Consider the following 22573-nt stretch of genomic DNA (forward strand, 5'->3'; position numbering starts at 1 on the left):
ACGTACGTTCATAGCAAGGCGCAATGATTAACTAATTTAAAAGTTAAGGCGCCGCAACACCGAGGTCATGTCGCCGCTGCAAAAATTTTTAAAGCAACTAAGATGGTAGGTTAAAATATTGATAATAATAAGAAAAGCTAGAAAAAAAAAACATTAAAAATCATAAAAAAATGGAAATATATAAAAGGAAATAGGATTAGTCAACGGAAAGTGAAGTGCTGCAAATTACGAGAGTTGGCATTTGAACGTATTAATTTCAAGGTAAAAGTAGAAAGAGAGAAACACGCAGTAAAGAAGAGACTGGGTCGCGGCGAGGCAAGGCGGGACGGGACGAAGCGAGCGGCGGGTGTTAAGAGCTAAGCGTCGGGAAGTTAATGGAAGCTGATATTTTCAATGGGATCAGTGAAGACATATTCCGCTTTGGTGTCCCTCCGGCGCGACTCACAGGCGGGGAGCGGCCGTGGCGCCTCTGCTTATCTGCCGCCATGCAGCACGCACGCACTCCCTCATCCTGGGCAAACACGCAAATATTTACTTGTCCACCGTCCCCCCCGCGGTGAGACTCAGAGAGGGAGGACATTTGTCATTCCACGGATCTTGGGGACAATAAAAGAGCTTGTATTCTTAAGCACTCTGGACTCTCATTAGGGTGATTCAGGCGGGTTCTCATGCTTGGTTTCCTCACCGACAAAACCATTGTTAGTTAAAGCACATCGAGACACGAAATCATAACCTGTATTCTTAAACACTCTGGTGCCTCGTTAGGATAATCATCAAAGGCAAATGATATGATTAGTCGGGTTCTCATGCTTGCTTTCCTCACTGACGGTGCAGAATCCTTGTTAGTTAAATCACAACTAGAATCTGAAATCATCTTTATTCTCAAATGCTCTGGACTCGCATTAAGGTGATCTTCAAAGGCCACAGAAATTATTTAGGCGGGTTCTCACGCTTGCTTTTCCTCATTGACGGTGTAGAATCCTTGTTAGTTAAACCAGATTGTTAGTGCGGAACCAAGAGATGGCTTTAAAAGTAATATTAGACAGATTCATGGTTGGGATTAGAGATGAGTGTGTTTTTATTAAGGGACTTCCCCATGTATCCCTGATGGCTTCTTGTAACATCCCCCCCTTTTTTTTCTTGTGCTCTTATGCTAATATTACTAAAATCGTGAAATCAATCTTGAGAACCCTAATATATCTCTGTAGATCTTGTTAGAAACTAGTCTGGATGAAGCACTGAATCGTTTGAGAATACGTATCTAAAGGAAGCTTATTACTGTGATACTGGCGAAGCTCCTTTTTTGCTCTTATCATGCCCTGTGAGATTGTTAATTTCATATTTTCTCACGTGCAAAGACTGGTCAAGGATTGGACAACCTTAAAAAATTACCAGATTAATTGCCTTCTCCTCAAAAGTGAATGAAAAAAGTTCCCATCGCGTTCGGAAAGTTCTTTATACGGTTTTTATTTCTCCATGATTTTTGCAGACGGGAAGCCACAATCATCTCGCACTCAACCGCGTCCACACTCAAATCATCGAGTATTTGAACCTCACACGAGGGAAGCAACACCACTCTGTCATTCTCGTCGTTTTCTTTGCAATACTTACACTTTTTCCTTTGAAGCGACACATTCATGATAATAGTGTTTTCTCTCTCTCTCTCTACCCGAAAAACACATTTTCCCTCTCATTCACACCAACAACAAACGAAATAGAAAGAAGAAAAGAAGAATAACGAAACAGTGCATAGGAAACAGGAAAGAGGAAAGAACAAAAACACTTAAATCTCCCACAAGGAAAGCAACACCACCCGCGTCATCCACAAGCGCCCTCCAGTCTTTTTCCCATTTTAGCTGCTTCCCTTTAGTCGTCATTTCCTTCCCCTGATCGTCTTTAGTCTCCTGGCCACACATTACCTGGGCGGAAAAAGACGGCGGAGGCGGAGCACGGGCAACACTCGGAAATAGAGGACACAGACAGGCACCACTCATCAAAGAGGCTTCTGTCTTTGTGTGTGCCTTTTCATGGTTCTCTCTCTCTCTCTCTCTCTCTCTCTCTCTCTCTCTCTCTCTCTCTCTCTCTCTCTCTCTCTCTCTCTCTCTCTTTTTACATTATTGTTGGAGCTCTAGAAGAAAAATGCAGTGAAATATTTATGTTTGTTTGTTTGTTTGTTGTGTGTGTGTGTGTGTGTGTGTGTGTGTGTGTGTGTGTGTGTGTGTGTGTGTGTGTGTGTGTGTGTGTTATTTTCAGATTATCGATATATTTTTTTTAATGATTTGCCTTTTATTCTTTTCTCTTGTTTGAGTTGAGGTACGATTGAGAAAAAAAAAACACACACACTAACTTTTTCTTTTCTTTTTTTTTTTGAAGTTAAGATTATTTTCAGCATTTTCTGTTCTGTTTTTCGTTAATTTTTGAAGCTGAAAATTATTAATGAATTGTTTTCCGATATTTCTTTCGTTACTGGCAGTGTTCCCAATGTTCCAGTGGCTGGCGGCGAGTTATTCAGCTTATTATGAATGCTTGGCGAGTTACAATAACAAAATGGGAATGACAGTATATAAATTAAATGATTAGAGAGAACGACGTCAAGACTGAAAAAAAAAAAAAAAAACATTATGTCAAAGTTACCGTTTCATGAAAGCATCTGGCAAAAACCTGAACATTAATAATACCTTGCATGTCATCACCGACTCAGCACATAACAATAATAACACTATACAACACAATAATAACACAATAATAACACTATACAACACAACACATCAACAACACACCACTCGAAAGGCACCACAAAGCAACCAACCCCTACAAGGAATAATAATGATAACACTAACCAGCACAGCATCACTATACAACACAAAACACTATAAAAAGAAAATCACAACACAACCAACAACACACCAATAGAAATGCACCACAAAGGAACTAAACCCAAAAGAAGTAATAAATAACACAGCCTCATTACACAACACAACACACCACAGCAGAAAAAAAAGAAAAAAAACACACCAATAAAAATACAAACACGAAAAAAAAAAAGAAGAAAAGCACACACACCTGAACACTGAGGCAAAAGTTAAGTTACCGCAGCCTTTATTCCCGGTTCAAGGTCGCGTGGGGATAGAGACTCCAAGACAAGGAAGTTTGACGTCATAAGACTCGGGAATGTGAGCCCCGAGAGACCATCATCCCCGCGGGGCATCATCACGGCGGGGCAGGAACGGCCTCCTCGAAACATAACTGAGGAGAATCTTCCCCGCTCTGGCCGTGGATGTGGCGGTGGGGAGGAGGGCGGCTCGGGAGGTGGGGGAGGTGGTGGTGGTGGAGCTTTCGGAGAGTGGAGGCCGGGAAGACGATACTTACAAGAGGACACTTTTTTCACGGTGTGGAATTTTGCCTTTTTACTCGAAAACTTTGATGAGGCGCGCAACTTGAGCCGTAGAAATACAGGTGAGAGGGAGAGGGAGAGAGGAGGAGAGAAAAGATAAGAAAGAATAGAAGGGATTTGGATGAAAGGGGGAACCACACACGAGAGCAGATAAGGGAATGTCATGTAAGGAAATGGAATTTAAGGGTGAAGGAAGGAAAAGGAGCGAAAGGAAAGGGAAGGAGAGAGAGAGAGAGAGAGAGAGAGAGAGAGAGAGAGAGAGAGAGAGAGAGAGAGAGAGAGAGAGAGAGAGAGAGAGAGAGAGAGAGAGCATACAAACTGACATACAGAGACGAAGAAACAGAACAGACACACGAATAAACACACACAAACACCCGTACTACGATAACCACACAGACAATAATTAACGAATGCACAGACTAATACATTACTAGCAAAAAATGCATCACTACACACCAGCAGCACCCAAGCCAACACCCATACACGAGGGAGCGAAGGGCGAGGCAAGAGTACCTACTGTTTGCTGTCTTGGTTTAGTGATTTTAACTGTAGCACTGTCTGACTGTTGCCTGCACCTTACTCCTTCCTCCTTCGCCTCTTCCCCCCTTCACCTACACCTTACTCCTTCCTCCTCCTGCTCACTGTTCTCCCTCTTCCTCCACCACCTACAGTTACTTACTCCTTATTCCTTCCTCCCTCACCTCTTTCTCCACAATCTCCACTTCCTTACTCCCTCTTCCTCCTCTCTGCTTCCCCTCCTAACCCACCATCTACACCTTTTTATTCCTTCCTCTTCCTATCTTCTCCCTCTTCCTGCCTCCTCCCTCTTCCTGCCTCCTCCCTCCCCCGCCACCTGCCCTCTCCTCCCTTACTCTGTTTCCTTGTGAATTTCCTCCCTCGCTCCCTGTATTCATTCCCTCTTCCTCCCTTCCGGTCCCTTCTCGGTTCGTACCCTTCTTGTTCTCCTTTCATTTTCTCTCCCACCTCCCTTTCCTTGCCTTGCCAGCCCTAGCATGTTACTTTCCTTCCACGTCTTCCTTGCCTATACCTCCCCCTTTATCGCCTCTATCCTTCTTATTGACGGGAGATGCTTCAAGATTTCAGTGGATAACCTTATTAGACGTGTTTGGCTCTGGCTGCTTCCTTGTGGCTATCCGTGGCGAGGCGGGGCTGAGAACACGCGTCCATCATCCGAAATGTTCTGCCGATGGCTCTTAGGACCCTAATTTACTGCCTGTTCAGGGATGTCCACGCGAGGATGTAACGCTTTTTTTTGTTTCACACTCCTCTATGTCGATGTGGTGGTGGGATGGCTGTTGCTGAGTGACAGAGTGTTAGAACCTTAACACACACACACAAACGCAGAGGTGCACGATCTCTCTCTCTCTCTCTCTCTCTCTCTCTCTCTCTCTCTCTCTCTCTCTCTCTCTCTCAAACCTTCTTGACCAATATAAAGAACTACTGAAACCCGAGGCAACTGAAACACAAGACAACTCCTGAAGACAAGACAACTATTGAATCACAAGGCAGCTCCTGAAACACAAGGAAACTGAAACGCAAGGGAAGTGAAACACAAGGTAGCTATTGAAACACAAGACAACTCCTTAAACACAAAACAACTAATGAAAAACAAAGGGGGGAAAACAATATTATATTCCGCTCTTGTCTGGCTGTTTGGGAACCTTAAGAACCTGCTGTGGTAAATAAGGCCTCCCAGATTACGCACTTGTGTAAAGCTTGGCAAGAGGCTTATATATGGGCGTCAAAGGTTGGTCGAGACGGAACATAACACAGAAAGAGAAATACGTGCCTCTACACTTGTTTTTCTGGAAGTCTTGTGGAAAATGACACTTCTTAGATAAATTCATTAGATCTCTCCTAGTAGGCTTGTCAAGAGGCGTTCCAGAGGTAAACAGTAGTCGAGGCAGAACACAACAAGTGGAATACAAGCCCTACACGCGCTTTTATGAAAGTTTTGTGGAAAATGGCATTTGTAAGATAGGTCCATTAGATCTCTCCTGGTAGGCTTGTCAGGACGCATTCCAGAGGCAGAGATTGGTCGGGACGGAACACAGTACACCAGGACACACACAAGCCCCTACATGTGCTTTTCTGGACGTACTGTGAAACCTTTAAGATAAGTCCTTTAGGTTTCTCCATGGTCTAGTCTGGAGGCGTTCCATATGTGAGGCAAAGATTGGTGGAGGCAGAACGTGGCAGTATACCAGGACACATAAGCTCCAGACATGCTCTTCAGGACGACACAATCGCCAGGAAGGGCACGATATGATAAATGCAACGCTACGATTTTTTTTACAGGAAGAGCAAAGCCAACCACATCTCTTATAAACCGCGATACATATGTTACGTTACTTCCACGCACGAAATAAAGAGAAGCACAAGCACACACCACGTCCATGAGATGCCTGACGTTGCTGGAATCCCACCACGAGCGCTGGAAAACAGAGGACAAGTTGATGGGCTTTGTTTCGGTGTCTCGAATGGAAATCTAATTACTTCCTGGCGGGCGGGTGGAGAGGTAAGGAGGCTGGAGGGAATGCCGTGGCGGGGAAGGAGGGCAGGCCAGCTGGTGCGACGGGCCAGCCTTCAGACAGAAGAGTGAAGGGAAGAGAACGAACGCTTCCAGTATTATACGCACTGCGGCACGAGCTTCCCGCAGCCCGCCATCCATCCATCCCTCCATCCAGGCGGGGCGCGGAGTGCTGCACGCCCGCCACGTCATGAAGGGAGCATGTCGACAGGGAGACATCGCGAGGAACACAAATAATGCGAAGGTCGAATTAGATTGAAAGCAAGCCACGCAAGATCAGGAACAACAAGAAAACTGAGGAAATGTAGTTTTCAAAAGCCTGGAAATGTTGTTGAAAGAAAAAAAATTCATCATTTTTTTCCAAAGAAAATGTGTAATTTTACGGCAGTTTTTTTGTCTTTTACTTATCTTATTTGATTTTATTTTCATTTATTTACCATTTATTTAATTTTTCCTCTTTCTTTGACTTTTGGGGAGCAGCAAACTGGGCGGGGTTTTCTCTCCCTCGCCCCTTTTATTTCCCTCTCGGTCAGTCTCCTTAACAAACAAAGAAAACCATCACAAGCACCAAAAATTAATAAACAAATAAAGAAAAAAGTCAATTACAAATTCCGCTTCATATGAAAACTCCCACGATTCATCTTCCCTCACTGGTTCTCCCGGCAACGGTTCATCCCCGCAGGCTCCATCACCGCTATCCTCACTCACTTAATTACTTTGTTATCTCACCACCGCTGCGTGCTTTTCCCAGCGTAGACGAGACGCGACTCACAATTAACGACATTCCTCACGCCCCCAGCCAAGTCGTTCCTCCCTCCACCTTCCCGCCTCCCGCCTCCTAATCTGCGCTATCTGCCGCCGCCCCCGCGTCTGACTACCACGCCGGATCGCTGTCATCTATCTTCTTCAGCCACTGGACTCGCTAAACCTTTGTTCTCTCATCGGGACAATTTTCCAAAGGCAACAGAGATGATGATTTTACTTCTCACTGTTGATGCTCTTACTGACAAATCATGGAAAAAAAACAAAACAAAAACAATAACTTCCACAAGATCATGTTAAACTATTAGTAGAATTATGAAAATATTACTGAAAACCGTAATAATATCTACAATTGCTTATTATAATATTAACAGACATATGCAAACGCCATTGAAAATTCTGACTTCCACAAAAGCTGACTAAACTTCTACTAGATCCTGTTAAACTATTACTATTATGAAAACTGTTGAAAACTATACTTTCTACTCTAGATTATCACTAGAAACATGAAAATACCACTTCCCCTAGAACTTGTTAAACTTATCACTAGATTCATGAAAACACCCTTGAAAATCGAGGTAGCTTCCAATAAAAGTTTGTTGAATTACCACTCAAGTCAAGAGAACGCCATTGGAAACTAATAACTTCTACGAGAGCTTGTCGGAGCCTGTCGAGGGGTTTGAGAATAAGAGCTTAAGTTTCCTGGATTTGTTCAGGATAATCTGGCTCAAGTGTAATGATTATAAGTTTCCATGTCTACCTTGGCTTGTTACGTTTGGTACATTAAAAATTCATGAAGATTACACTGGAATTCTTTTTAATCCTTTGACTGTCATGGCTTCTTCGCAGCTTAATACACTGATTTTGTGCAACCTTACAGGATCATTTTGAAGGAAAGAATAGCAAAGGAAATGACCGAATATCTAGTAAAGCTAATTCCTTGACTCCCTTCGCTTCCTTTGGGCTTGTGCATCATTTTGAAAGCTAGCGCGCATTTCAGAAGAGATGACTGAATATGTAGTAAAGTTATCTAAGTACCTTCTTAACATATTTTTGGTTAATGAAATAGAATAATACGTATGATTCAAAGGGTTGAAATGTTTGTTGATGTTTATCTATAGTGTTTACGGGGATTCTTTGCCGTTTTGTGATATCTTTTGAGCCATCATGAAACCTTTACAGCTGTGCGTAGTGTAGTTGTGACTTAATCGGATTATAAATGTTATCTATTGTAAAAGCACACGTAAGAAATGTTGTGAAATGCCCTAACAATGCTTTCAACATGCATTACTTTACAAATACACGGCTCATCTCCTTCGCTTAACAGACAAGAAAAATCAGGCAATCTGGTTCTTGCAAGCGCTTTTATAAAGTCGAGTCTCATCTTGAACTTAACAAAATTTTACAAAACATATCTTCGCTTACATCCATCTTTTCATAGACCATTGAGGAAAAAAAAAATCTATCTATGAAAATCCTCTACAATGACGATATCAAACTACACTATCATAAATCTCACCCTTAACCCTTTCCCTGCTATTTAGTACACCTTTCCTTAATCACTAATCAGTCTGGAGCACCTCTACTTATCCTACAGCAACCTCCAAACATCGCACTGGCTAGAAATTGTAAAATCTATTCTCTTTTATGCCCTTCTTTCTTGTGTATGCTTATAGTGATTCCATACACTGCGTCTGATCTTTTGACTTATTGCATCTCGCAGGGAAGGTTAACGAAAAGATTATCATTATGTAAAAATATATATAATGCACATCCCTTCTCATCTTTGCTTAACAGGCTATTACGGACAAAATCTAACACTGAAAATTTCTTGCAATACCCAGATAAATGATACTAACATTAAATCTTATCCTGAACTTAACCAATACACTATTAAAAAATGAACAAAGCACATATTCGGTTATGGCCATCGCTTATCTGTCAAGGAAAACACTAGCAATATACAGAGTCACATACAATCACCATATAAAAGTACACCAACACAAGTTTCGTCCTGAGCTTAAGCAAAACACGAGACAAATTTACTAGGCACATCCCGCTCCTCTCCTTAGCGCTGGATATGAAAATGATTAAAAGCACGAAAAATGCGTCTTATGAAGTGTTTTTTTCTGCCTTTCCCACGTCTTACCAAAACAAATCTAGCAATGTAACCTCTACAATCACCATATAAAGTACACAAACCTAAGTCTTATCATGCATATGAGCTTAACTACCCAGCCAGCTTCTCCCACCACCACCACCACTGCCACCTAGCCTTGTACCGCCGCGTCACTAAATGATTCATGAACGTCAATAGAAATGTTACTGCAAATCGTGTCAACCCAACGTGCCCACCTACCCGTATATGTTGCGTGTTCCCTTTATCTATTTATTCATCACTCGTTAATTTATTTATTTATGTGTTTATTTACTTATTCACTCGGGTAATTATTTATCTAAAGCACTTGCAGTAACATGAGTAATAGTGGTGGTGGTGGTGGTGGTCGATAGTAGTGGTGGTGGTGGGTGGTAGTAGTAGTAGTAGTAGTAGTAGTAGTAGTAGTAGTAGTAGTAGTAGTAGTAGTAGTAGTGATGATGACGATGATGATACTACTACTACTACTACTATTACTACTGCTACTACTACTACTACTAATAATAATAATAATGATAATGAAATAAAATTAATGATCATAATAACAATGTTACTACTACTACAGTTAGTAGCAAAAGTAGTAGCAGTAGTAGTAGTAGTAGTAGTAGTAGTAGTAGTAGTAGTAGCACATAGTTGCAGTAGTAATGACAGCAACAGTATTATCATTAGCAGTAAAAGTAGAGTAAAAGTAGAGGAGTTAACAAAAGTATAAGTAGAGGTAACAGTAGCAGTGTAGTTAATTAAGCAGTAGTACACCTCGCCTGTCACACAAAAGAGACAGGCGAGGAGGTTCCCTGCAGAGAGAGAACAAGCATTTACTGTCCTCTACAACTCGGCGCCCGGGATACGAGTACCACGTGTCTGCATTCCTCGCGTGCCCCAGACAGTAACGAATAGAGGCGAGGCAGGAGCAGCGGGAACTCCCCCTCTGGGAAGGTTATATCCGTGGGAGAAGAAAAGGGAAGAGCTGGGAGGGTCTTCATAATGTTTCTATTCTTTCTTGTTTTTTTTTTCTTCTATTGATGCGACTTTCTAATAATGGGCAAGTAGAAGATTAACTATAAGAAAACCTATTACGTACTGCGGTTACCACTATCATTATTATTATTATTATTATTATTATTATTATTATTATTAGTAGTAGTAGTAGTAGTAGTAGTAATATTCTCAACTTTGTATTATTCACTTATCTATTGTTTTAATTCGTTAATTTACCCATCATTACCTTTTTTTATAATTCTATATTATCATCATCATTTCAATTTTTATGGATCCAATTATAGGTTAACTAAACTCTAATCTCGTAAAATTAGAAAAAAAAGAAAAAGAAAATATTTCCCATCCTTCCCTTCTGATCACCACCACCACCACCACCACCACCACCACCACCACCACAGAAAGCGCCAATGAATGGAGTCACCTGAATGGAAACCTCAAAGCTGCAGCCAGACAGTCACTCGCATCCCGCTTGACCCGAAACACAGCGTTCGCCAACAAAACTCGCAATGGACTCACCGCTTTGTTGTCCTCCGCCCTGCAGTCTGCGTGGGACCTTTTGTAGGGGAGGTTTTGGTCTGTGGGACATCGTGGGTCTTATTCTTCGTTCTGGAATAAAACAAGATTAAAAGTCACCCAAGGACGAGTGGGAAATTTATTGCTACTGCTTTAATTAGTTTTAGAATTTACATGCTTTCTTTCTTTTCATTTTCTTTTTAAGGCGTAATGGTTTTCCTTGATCTTAGTCCCGGTTCTACGGCGTTCCTGCGTCTAATCTTTGCCCCAGTGGAAGTTATTGTGGTTTTTCAAGGGTTTTCCTGATTCAAGTGACGATTTCACAGGGTTTAGTGGACGTTATTGTAAATTTAACGTACATTACATGATTCTAGTGATATGCTGACAGTCCTAATGAAGGTTAGTGGTTTTCATCTTTTTTTTTTTCTTTAGGATTCTAGGGACAGTCTTACAGGATCTAGTTGAGGTTGTTATTGTTTTCAAGCGTTTTCATGATTTTAGTAATAGTTTACCAGCTGCAGTGGAAGTCACTGCGGCTTTAAAGGGTTTTCACCTGATTCTATTGATACTTTAATTAGGATTCTGCATCAAATACAAAAAAAAAAAAAAAAAAATGAAAATTGTCCTCATGCAATCCAAAACGCTGACGAATACGAGTCTTGTTTTCTCACACACACACACACACACACACACACACACACACACACACACACACACACACACAGACACAGACACAAAGAAGAAGAAGAAGAACACAAGCACAAACCCAAACACACACACACACACACACACACACACACACACACACACACACACACACACACACACACACACAAAGAATACAAACACACACACACACACACACACACACACACACACAGACACAAAGAAGAAGAAGAAGAAGAACACAAGCACAAACCCAAACACACACACACTCACGCACACACACACACACACACACACACACACAAAGAAGAAGAAGAAGAACACAAACCCAAACCCAAACACACAAACACACACACACACACACACACACAGGTGAACCCAAATTGCGCTTGTATGTCACACAGACAAACTCATATGAATATTTAATTGCAGGAAATTAACACGGATAAAACACTGCGCTTTTATTTCTGGGTCGGCGTGAGGACGAACGAGGAACACACACACAAACAACGCGAGGGAATTATGGCCAAACTTACGTAGAAGACAAATGTTAATGTGAACCCTTTGACTACCACGCCTTCCTTTAAGTCAATTAGATACGATGCAAGTCTGGGACATAATTTCTGAAAACAATAGTGGCAATAACAGAAGATAGGGCAGTTTAAACGTTTTTGCAGCATATTTGTTTTACTTAATAATTTTCCTATCTATTTTTATTTCTATTACTTGTGTGCTTTTATTAGTTACAGTGCACTTAAATAAATTATCGAGTGTAAAGTCATTGGCAGTTTAAATATTTTTCTTGCCTATTTTACTTACTCGTTCATTTTGTAAACTATCTTCATTTCAATTTCTTTTATGCTTTTATTAATTACAGTGCAGGATTATTCAAATGACTGATGGAATGTAAAGTCATTAGCAGAGTTAATATACAAAGAAAAATGGATAATTATTTGTTTTTTATAATCTATAGTATAGGATTACTCAAGTGAGACAAGTGTACAACGAAAAACATAAAATACAACAGAATTCGTTGAGAGACCACAGAGTAACAGGTACAAGGCCACAAAACAACACAGGCACAGAGCAACACATAAAAGACAAAGTAACGGAAAAGAGTCACAGTTAAAAAAACGAAGAGTAAAAAACGAAGAGTAACAAATAATGAGTGAAAACCGAGAGAGAGAGAGAGAGAGAGAGAGAGAGAGAGAGAGAGAGAGAGAGAGAGAGAGAGAGAGAGAGAGAGAGAGAGAGAGAGAGAGAGAGAGAGAGAGAGAAACCATAAAAAAAGGAATAACGTTACCAGAAAGTAACATATAAAAGAGATTAACAGATATAAGTTCAAATAAAAAAAAAATAAAAAAAACACTAACAGACTAGAAAAAAAGGAAATAAAAAAAGAGATAAAACAAAAGACAGTAACAGAGAATAAAAGATAAAATACAATACAATACTTTAAAATTCCAGAGACAAGGAAGAAAACGTAACAAAATAGAAAACGCTACATTAAAGGACGTAACTATATCATTTGTTTATCATAAATATAAGCCTCTAGTGAGCGTTACTCAGCGTGGCCAGGCGGCGGCGGGATGCGAGGCTCTAACCTAATGACTCTTTAAGACTTTGTGAGATATTTCCAAGCTATAACCCAGTGATTGAAATTGCGGGTCCTCATTCCTTTGATTTAAGTGTTGCAAGATGGAGCAGGTGGTGGTGGTGGTGGTGGTGGTGGTGATGGCGGATGAGGAAAAGAAGGTCATTTTGAAACATTGGAAATAAGAAAATAAGGAAAAATGAGGACGAAAAGAAGGGCAAGGAGAAATTAGAGTGTTTTATATGTTGTCTTCTACACACACACACACACACACACACACACACTTCAAGAACCTTACATCATTATTTACCATCTCTTCTCTTCTTCCTCCCCTCCAAATTCCCCCTCACACCTCCCCTCCACCCATCCCCAACCCTGTCTCCCTTCCCCACCACAAGCCCCCTCCCCCCCCAAAAAAAAAGAATCCGGCAGAAAAATAGAAAAGAAACGAGGAGAGCGAAGGATCCATTAATAAGGGTTGGGATTGAGGGCAGCGGCGGTGGCTGTGGCGGCCATATTAAAGCTAATCTAATATAAGAGAAGCCAATCAGGTGGATTAATAAGATGGCTGGCTGGATGTGAGGAGACTGGCTCAGGTCTACCCTTACCTGCACTTGATTCCACCTGTCTATTCTTGTTTCCACCTGGCTATAGTAGTTTCCACCTGTCTCTACTAGTTTTTACCTACCTCTACTTGTTTCCACTCTTCTCTGCTTGTTTTTTGTGTTATTTCTTCGTATTTTACCCGTCTATTTTTTTTTTTTTTTGTTTCTGCGTGTTTTTATTAGTTTCTTTTCCACTTGCCCGTATTCTACCCGTCTATTCTTGCTTCAACTGTCTATACTGGTTTCTTCGTCAATGGCTCATATTCACCTAGCCCTACTTGTTTCTGGGTCAATTGCCTTACTTTCACCCGTCTGTTTTTGTGTCTACCTATCTCTTCTTGTTTTTGTATCCATGACTGGTATTCTGAAACGTTACAGTGTTTTCTTTTTTTGTAACAGGTTCTTGCGTAAGTTATTGGGGTTTTCAAGGGCGATTTCATGATTCTAGAGAGAGTTTTCAAGAATCCTGTGCTATTCTTGAAGGAAAACTTGGTGGAAATCTGGCTCTTCGTCTATGCGGAGTTTGAAAATAGTCTCGCTTGTGGTTCAAAAAATTAAAAAATACAAGTCAATACTCAATTAGCAATTTCTTTCAATCTTATTTATACTACATTGAGTTTTTCCTTCCCTGTCATTATTTTCAACATCATAGTCGCTGTAGTAGATCCAGCTTTCAATATTAAGTATCTTCATCATATTATATCTTGTGGGGGAATAAACAACCTTGCTTTATTTAAGGGAGAGCCAGAAGCATCGCAGCGCTCCTGACTTGCGAGTGATGGTCATGCTGTGGAGTGGAAGGTATTGTCAATGTGCAGTAAATGGTTTGTGTGGAGTCGTGTCTGTTTCTGCCCAGCGCCACAGATTGACTATTATATTCTTCAGTGTTTGTATTCTTTGTATTTCAAGGTCACTATTCATCCTTCGCCGCCTTTGTCTTTCGTCGCGTTGACGGTCATATTTTCATTCTTTGTAGCTTTTGTGTTTTAACTCATTAACTGTCATGTTTTTCATTATTCGTAGCTTTTGTGTTTCATCGCCTTGTCATTTTATCAATTCACTTCAACTCATTAACTGTCTCATGTTCTTTCTTTGTAGCCTTTTATATCTGAACTCATTAACTGTCACATATTCCATCGTTCATAGCTTTTGTATTTAAGCGCTTTGTCATTTTGTCATTTCAGTTCATTAACTCACTTTGTTTTTTCATCTATCGCCGTCTTTGTATCTCAGCATCTCACCATTGCTCTTATTCCTCGCAGTCTTTACTTCAACATATTATAACTTTTCTCATCCTTCGTACTCTCAATATTTCCTCGACGTGAACTCTCACCCGTGTATCTCCGGTGGTCCTTTACATATTTGGCACGATTCCCTCTTCCAGTTTTATTTATCACCCTTTTTTCCCTTTCCTTCCGTGGCTCCATGTTGTCACTTTAGTTTCCGAGACGCGGCTAATACATTTCGTTGTTTTCCCTGTCGCCCTGTCTGGTCTCGTGTGTCCACCACTTCCTCTGGCTATTGGAAATCTCTGTCGATAAGCACCACACGCATCTAAAATCGATGGGCCAGTTAGCTGTATCACCGGAGAGAGTGCGTTGCGTTACCTCGCGTCCCGCCAACGAGGGGAGATTACGAGAGAGAGAGTGACGAGAACTGCAGCGATGGGGACAGACGAACGACAGATGAATGACAGGTAGATGACGGGAACGGATGAGTGACGCGCAGGTAACAGAATGTGAAATAAGGTGAGGAAAGGTAAAGCTGTGAGGTGAAGGAAGGTGAGGTAAAGTGAGGAAGTGAGGAAAAGGTGAATAGGAGGGAGGAAAGCCGGTGAGGTAAGGTAAGGTAAGGTACGGTGATGAAAAAGTGAGGCAGTAAGGTAAACGCGAAGAGAGAAGCAAGGTGGAGTAAGGTGACGTAAGGTGAGGCAAGGTGAGGTAAGGTAACAAAGTGAGGCTGAAAGGTGAATGGGAGGGGGGGGGGCGGTCGGTATTTAATGGCAGGATGTATGGGAATGGCTGCCTCCAAGGGGGGTACTCAGGGCTGGGGGAAAATATATGAGGATGATAAGGACTTGCAGGAAATATGGTGATGTAAAGCCGCGGGGAAGAGTAAGTGTGATAGATGAGAGAGAGAGAGAGAGAGAGAGAGAGAGAGAGAGAGAGAGAGAGAGAGAGAGAGAGAGAGAGAGAGAGAGAGAGAGAGAGAGAGAGAGAGTGTGTGTGTGTGTGTGCCAGCTAGCCAGACACGCACATAACTGAAAGGTACCTACGTAAGAAGAAAATAGAGAAAAAAAGACAAACACCCTGAAATGAGAAGCAGGAAGGGAAGAAAAAGAACAATTAGAAGAAAGAGAGAGGAGAGGAGAAAAAGGAAGACACACATGGAGAGGAGAAAGTAATGATGCCTTCAGCCACGAGGCTTATGCAAGTTCTGTGAGGAAGAGGAAGAGGAGAAAGAAGAGGAGGAGGAAGAGAAGCAGGAAAAGGACTAGGAGGTCATTAGGTCGTGGCTGTGGCGGCGGTGGTGAAGGTAGTAGTGGTAGTGGTGGTGGTGGTGGTGGTGGTGATAGTACACGACAAGGGGGGAAAAAAAAGGGAAACAAATAAAGGGGCGCTGGCAGGCGTACGTGGGAGTTATCTGCGTGATTTGTGGGCTGAAAAAAATCAACAAAAAGTCCCCGTTTTCTGTGCCTCTTCCCGGAACGCCTTTGTTGGGGACACACTAATAAAAACAAATGATAACAAATATAATAATGTCCCGCAATAAAATTTCATGGAGTTTCCATTAATTAAGTGAACATTTACAGAAAATTAATGGATATATTTTTAAGAGAATAAAGAAGAAAAGAATCACATTTTCATATCCTTTTGAAATAATAATAAAACAAAGTGTAACAGAATACCGGCAGATAAAAAAGAAAAAAAAAATAAGAAAAAAAAAATAGCGAACTTCTCATAAAACGTGAATACTAACAGAAAACTACTGCTTAGGTTTTCAAAAGAGATCAAAGAAGGAAAGAACGAGAAATTACCTTCCACATTTTAAAATAATGATAAAAACAAAAAACAAACAAATAAAATAACGCTACTATTAATATAAAAATGTTACGGGTTATAAAAAAAACACTGCACCGGTTTTGAAAAGAGAGGAAAGAAGGAAAAAGGATAAAAACACTTTCCATATAATAATGATAAAATACAATTAAAAAATGAAATAATGCTCCCATAAAAAAAGGAAAAAGTCATGATATGCTTATAAAAAAAAAAAGAGAATATTAACCGAAAAACATTACACCGGTTTTCAAAAGACAATAAAAAAGGAAAATATAAGAGATGACCTTCTATATCACCTTGAAATAATAATAATAATAATAATAAAAAAACAAATAATACCAAATAACGACTCCTCCCTCCACACTAAAACATTAAAGAATTCTCGTAAAATGTATAAACAAAAAATACTCTAAAATTTTTAAACGAGGGTAAAAGATGGAAAGAGGATTAAATAACCTTCATAAAATCTTGAAATAATAACAAAAAGACAAAAGTAAAGTTTCTATATATATATATATATATATAAAAAGAGAAGAATACATTACAAATTTTTAAAAGAGAACAAAGAAGGGAAGAGAGTCAAATATATATATGTTCTCGAAATCTATGGTTTTTGCAGTATGTATTCAAACGCACATTCTGCACCTGCTCTTCCGAACCTAATGACATAAAAGTGGCCTACAATCTTTCCTCCAACAAAGGTCACCAATAAAAATAAATAGGAAACACACGCTGCAGTAAATACGCCACACCTGATCCGGGAACTGCAGGAGACAACACTGACAACAACGGTTCTCTGGTTCATTTCCCATTAGCGACTCGCGGCGTAAAAGTGAAGCATAAAACGAGATAAAGGTGAGACAATGCCCAATCCAACGTGATTTTTCTGCACCTGTTGCTTGTTTCCGCCTGTCACCTGCCATCACACGCCCGAGTAAGTAAAAAATATCGAAGGAATGAAGAGCCGGAAAGATCTGAGACAGGACAGGTGTATAAGCAAATTTTATCCTGATTATTCTACCGTGTCACTTCAAGAACAGGAGATGCAGGACTCGGAACTTCAAATCTGTGGCCTTAAACATTTCAGCGTCGCATATCAAGTACTTTAAACAGTCTATAGTAAAAATGATTGGAGTTTTTTAAGTGTTTTCATAATTCTAGTGGAAGTTTGGCATGGTTTCTTCACTGGTAGTAACAAATGTGGACCAGAAACAAGGGCGCACGTCATCTAAGTGACAATCTCTACACACGTCAGTAACTAAAAACATCGCAAAAAATTCTTAATCGTCTCGGCTTCTTACATCGAGTACTTTTAATAGCTTATAAGGGAAGTTACTGGAGTTTTCAAGCGTGTTTTTATGATTCTAGTGACAGTTTACTATAGATTCTTCAATGACAGTAACAAATACACCTAAAAATGCTTAATCGCCTCGACGTTTTGTATCGATTCTTGTGAATAGCGTATAGTGAAAGTTGTTGGAATTTTCAAGTGTCTTTTCATGATTCTGGTAATAGTTTAACGTGTTTTACCCACTGCCAGTAACAAAAACATTCCAAAAACTTTTTAATCGTCTTGGCGTCTTAGGTCAACTATTTTTAACAGCATATAATGGAAGTTATGAGGGTTTTCAAGCGTGTTTTCATGATATTAATGATAATTCGCCATGTTTTCTTCACCATCCGTAGCAAAAACACTCGCAAAAATTCTTAATCATTTCGGCGTCTTATATCCACAACTAAAAGCCTAAAGTAGAAATTATTGGTGTCTTCAAGCGTGTCTTCATGTTTTTTGCGATAGTGCGTTTTCTTCAGTGCCCGTAGCAAAAACACTCTTCCGCCTTAAAAGAAAAAAAAAAAAAAAAAAAAAAAAAAAAAAAAAGATAAAAGTATAAACAGTGACTTTTAAAAAAACAATCCTTACATGAGAGAAAACATTTAAAAACCACAGGCCTAAGGACCGTAAATCTTAGTTCGCAGTGAGAAAGCTCAACTGGAGAAGCCATACAAACTCCCTTCCCATTTGTACACTGACTGACTGACTGCGTGCGCCTCAAGTCACAGTGCGCGCGTGTTACAGGGGTGGACAAGGAACGCCTGCAAAACGGTTTAGTTCTCCCTTGCAAATATAGATAAGATTACGGATTTGAGCTTTTTGACTTTCACGTTTTCCTCCATTCTTCCGAGACATTTGTTCTCCTTCGTGCAAGAAATTCTATGGCGTTTTGCACTAAGAGGAGGAGGAGGAGGAGGAGGAGGAGGAGGAGGAGGAGGAGGAGGAGGAGGCAAAGAGAGAGAAGGAGATAGAAGAGAACAAGAGGATAAATGGCAAGTTCCGAGGAGGAGGAGAAGGAGGAGGAGGAGGAGGAGGAGGAGGAGGAGGAGGAAGGAGGAGGGGAGGAGGAAAAGAAGGCAAGGAGCAAAGGGAGCAGAAGTAAAGCAGATGGGAGAGGGGAAGGGAAAGACTAAACAACACGTGAAGCTGGTGGGAGAGGGAGTGAGAGGGGCGAGAAAGGTGACAGTGAGGTGAGACAGGCGACAGGTGAGGTGAGGCAGGGCGAGACAGAGAGAGAGGCCGGTGAGAGTGTGAGGCCAGTGAATGGAAGCAGAGGAGGGAGGGAGGGAGGGAGGGAGGGAGGGATATCAGACCAGGCATGAAACTTTACTAGGCAGGCAGAGGCATTTAATTATTGTTTAATGAACTTTTGAAGCCTCGAGGACTTCATGGAAAAAAAAAAAAAGATTTCCTGATTGGATTTTTCAAAGGAGTTAATAGGATGGAAGTGAAAGGAGGAAAATACAGTCGATGATAATGTAGCGAGAAGCACTTTTTAACAACAAGGTCACGTGTTTCACTCTGCGTGACTCTAATGAGTTATTTGAAGAGTACCTGATGCCTTGTGAAAGTAATCAAGGTGAAAAGAGAATGATAATTAGATTTGTGTGATGTTCAAGCTTTGAAGAGGAGTGCTGAAGTGTGCAAAGGGTACCAAACACTTCAAACACTTTACGTATTATGGCTGCATTACAAGGAAAAAAATATTGATAGTATATGGATTGTTATTATTGTTATTATTATTGTTATTATTAAGACAGCTTTTTGGGAAATCTAAAAAAATAAAGAAAAAAAATGCAAAAAATGAAAAATGGCGAAGGCTTTCATAGGGTATTGTATTGAAGACTTGCCGGCGTGGGTCCCTGGTATTCCATGAGGAGCTACCTATCATATATTATCTGGTGTACTTTATGCACGTGGCCGCGTAGGCGCATATCGTCAAGTTGGAACCTGGGCGTCCTCCGTGCACCGCACCTGACTGCCCTAGCTGTGTCGGTCCCCCTGGGGCAACACCTGTCCACGCACCCCTCGTGAATTATCACTTCCTACCGCCTCATCTCCTTAACCTTCCATGCGATTGGTGGAAGCGTCTCAGCCTGGTGTTAATAAATTAAGGGTCCGAAAAAGGCAGGGAGGATGTCACAGGGAGCATCACACTTACAGGCGAGCACTCTCTGCATTCTCTTCTCACCTAGGCACCAAATAAACGGAAAGTCAAAGACGTACTTCCTTTACCTCGTGTCCCCACCATATAGGAGGCAGGACGGGAGGGCGACGTACCACGCCCGACAAATAAGAGGAGCGTCAGCGGTGTATCAGCGGCGGGACGATACATGGTGTCACCTTGGGGGTGTTACAGCTGCACGGTGCCACACAATTCCAGTTGTAAGTCTATTAAATCAACCAACAGATGTCCGTAATGAAACTGACCAACTATTTCGATTAACTTTTTTTTTTCTTTTTGTGCTCTCGTCCAGTCTTCTTGATACATGAAAACAATCAACTCTAAGTCCTATATAGTCCCTCATTACGGTTACATTACGCCTACCGATTTCTTATCAACTGGATATAAAGGAAAGCATGAATGAATAGGAACAGAAAATTTATAACTCCTTTATGCAACTAAGAAATAAACCAGTTAATTACCTTCTAGTGAACGAAACTACATAAAGAAACACGAAATCAATATGAACCTGTTCACCTGTCCTCACTCAGCCACAATTACTATCATCAAAAAGAAGAAAACTAATGTAACCTAACCTAACCAAATACTGAACCAATTAATTAGCTTCAAAGAAACGAAACTAAAAGAAGAAACACAAAATTAAACTAAATATTCTCATCTGTGTCCATTCAAACACAATTGTTGTCACTAAAGAGAAGGAAACCTAACCTAACCTAGCGTAATCAAACAATTAACCCATTTATTAAGCTCAGGTGAACAAAACTAGAAGACGTAACACCAGATTAAACTAAACATGACAACCTGTCCTCCTTTAATCAGTTACATCATTATACTGAAGAGGAAAAGAAAAAAAAACATATATAAAAATAACATTCATTACATCCTTACATGCTCCTGACCCGCAGCGTGCCCCTCAACCTGCAGGCGGCGGGCACAGCTCACCTGGCTCTGGTTTAGGGTCCAGCAGGCAAGGCACGGATGGGAGACGAACCGCGAGGCGTCACTTTGTTAATTTCCTCCCTTAGAATCGATCAGCTGAGGACGTGGAGGAGGAGGACGTGGAGGAGGAGGAGGAGAGAAAGACAGACGAGAGAGAGGAAGAATAGGAAGAGGAGACAATGCCCGTACTTCGTCCCAAACTCAATTGATTTTTATTATCTCCAGCTGGTCCATTTTCTCCATCACTTTTTTTCCCTCTCGTCTTCCTTGCCTCCAATACTTCGACCCCCTTCTTTGTTACTTCCCCCGGTACATGTCCTTCTCAAGAGACAGGGTTCTTGATTGCTCTCATTTCATACACGTTTTATAATGTTCTCTAATTTAATTCTTAAGAGGACGAAGTAGGCAAATTTCCCAGTATTTTGACCACACTTTCTTACTTTCCCCAGTGGACAGCCTTCCCGAAATGACTGGTTACTTGGACGCTTCTCAATTTCTACTCGTTTCATAATTCGCTGTAATTAAACCCGGAAAAAAATAAATAAATGAACAAATTGCCTAATATTTCGACCACATTTCCTTACTCAGCACACATCCTTTCCAAAATGACAGCTTACTTGCGCTTCCTTCATTTAATTCACACCATAACCTCCCTTAATTTGACGCGGAAAAACGGACAAAGGGGTGAATTTTCAAGTATTTTAACCACCTCTTCTTACTTTCACAATACACATCCTCTCCGAGAGATACATTGCTTGCACCCTCGTCATTTCATAGACTTTTCATAACCTCTCCTAATTTAACCCGGTAAAGGACAGAGAGGGGGGGAGACGAGATTTCCCCGTATCCCGACCAATTCTTACTTTTCTTGTACATATCTCTTCAAAAAGACAGATTACTTAGATGGTCCTCATTTCATACCTTTCCCTCCCTAATTTGACTCGGAAAATGGAGATATGGTCAAATTTTCAAATATTTCGACTACTTTTCTCTAACCTCCTCCCTCCCCACAGTACACATCGTTCCTAAAATCACAGGTTATCTGGATGCTCCTCACTTCCCACGTTTCATAACCTTTCCCAATTGGACCCCTAAAGAACAGTGCGTCAGACTTCCCAGTATCTCGACCATCTCTTCTTACCTTCCCCAGTACACACCGATCCTAAAATCACAGGTTACTTGTACACTCCTCATTTCCTACGCCTCATAACCTCCCTAAATTTGAACTTCCCAGCCTTCCCAGTATTTCCACTACAGTGCCCTTCCTTCCCAAAATGACAGCTTACTTGCTATTTCCTTATTTCCTACGTTTCTTAACCTCCCTTGAATTTGACCCGGAAAATGGACAAGAAAGGAAATTCCCGGTAACATTCCTTTCCCTCCTTAAATCCTGGGAATTAAGGGGATTTCGAAGGGGAGGATGCCAGCTTCATCAGGGGCGCATTACACCCTTGAAGTGCGTAATCGATAGAGGGGTCGGGGCCTGTAAGATGCTGCTTCACTTCGGTACTCAACAAATAATGGATAGCGATGAGATTTCCTGTCGATACAAATTCATCCCGGATTGATTTTGAGATTCAGTTTCTTCCTAATTTCGTATGCAAAACTCCTTAAGGTTTCGGGACGCGTGGCTCACTGTTCCGGGAAGGTGTGTGTGTGTGTGTGTGTGTGTGTGTGTGTGTGTGTGTGTGTGTGTGTGTGTGTGTGTGTGTGTGTGTGTGTGTGTGTTCTTTTTTTTTGTTGATAATCTACGTTTTCTTTGTTCTTGCCTTACATTGTGTTTGTATGGACTTTTATTTATTTTTTTAATATACTGTT

At 40.9% G+C, this 22573-nt stretch overlaps 1 protein-coding gene across 3 annotated transcripts in view; it reads right to left on the minus strand.

The window, feature by feature from the left end:
• LOC135112872 (protein phosphatase Mn(2+)-dependent 1K-like) overlaps positions 1 to 22573 on the minus strand; it is a 182315-nt gene that overhangs the window by 80922 nt on the left and 78820 nt on the right. For all 3 annotated transcript variants that reach the window (XM_064027799.1, XM_064027800.1, XM_064027798.1), the window contains exon 3: positions 10378 to 10467. In XM_064027799.1, coding sequence (XP_063883869.1) covers positions 10378 to 10447 — 70 coding nt within the window. In that variant the 5' untranslated portion in view covers positions 10448 to 10467. The remainder of the gene's footprint in view (positions 1 to 10377; positions 10468 to 22573) is intronic.

This window comes from Scylla paramamosain, chromosome 24, assembly GCF_035594125.1.
Source record: "Scylla paramamosain isolate STU-SP2022 chromosome 24, ASM3559412v1, whole genome shotgun sequence".
NCBI classification, from domain to species: Eukaryota; Metazoa; Arthropoda; class Malacostraca; order Decapoda; family Portunidae; genus Scylla; species Scylla paramamosain.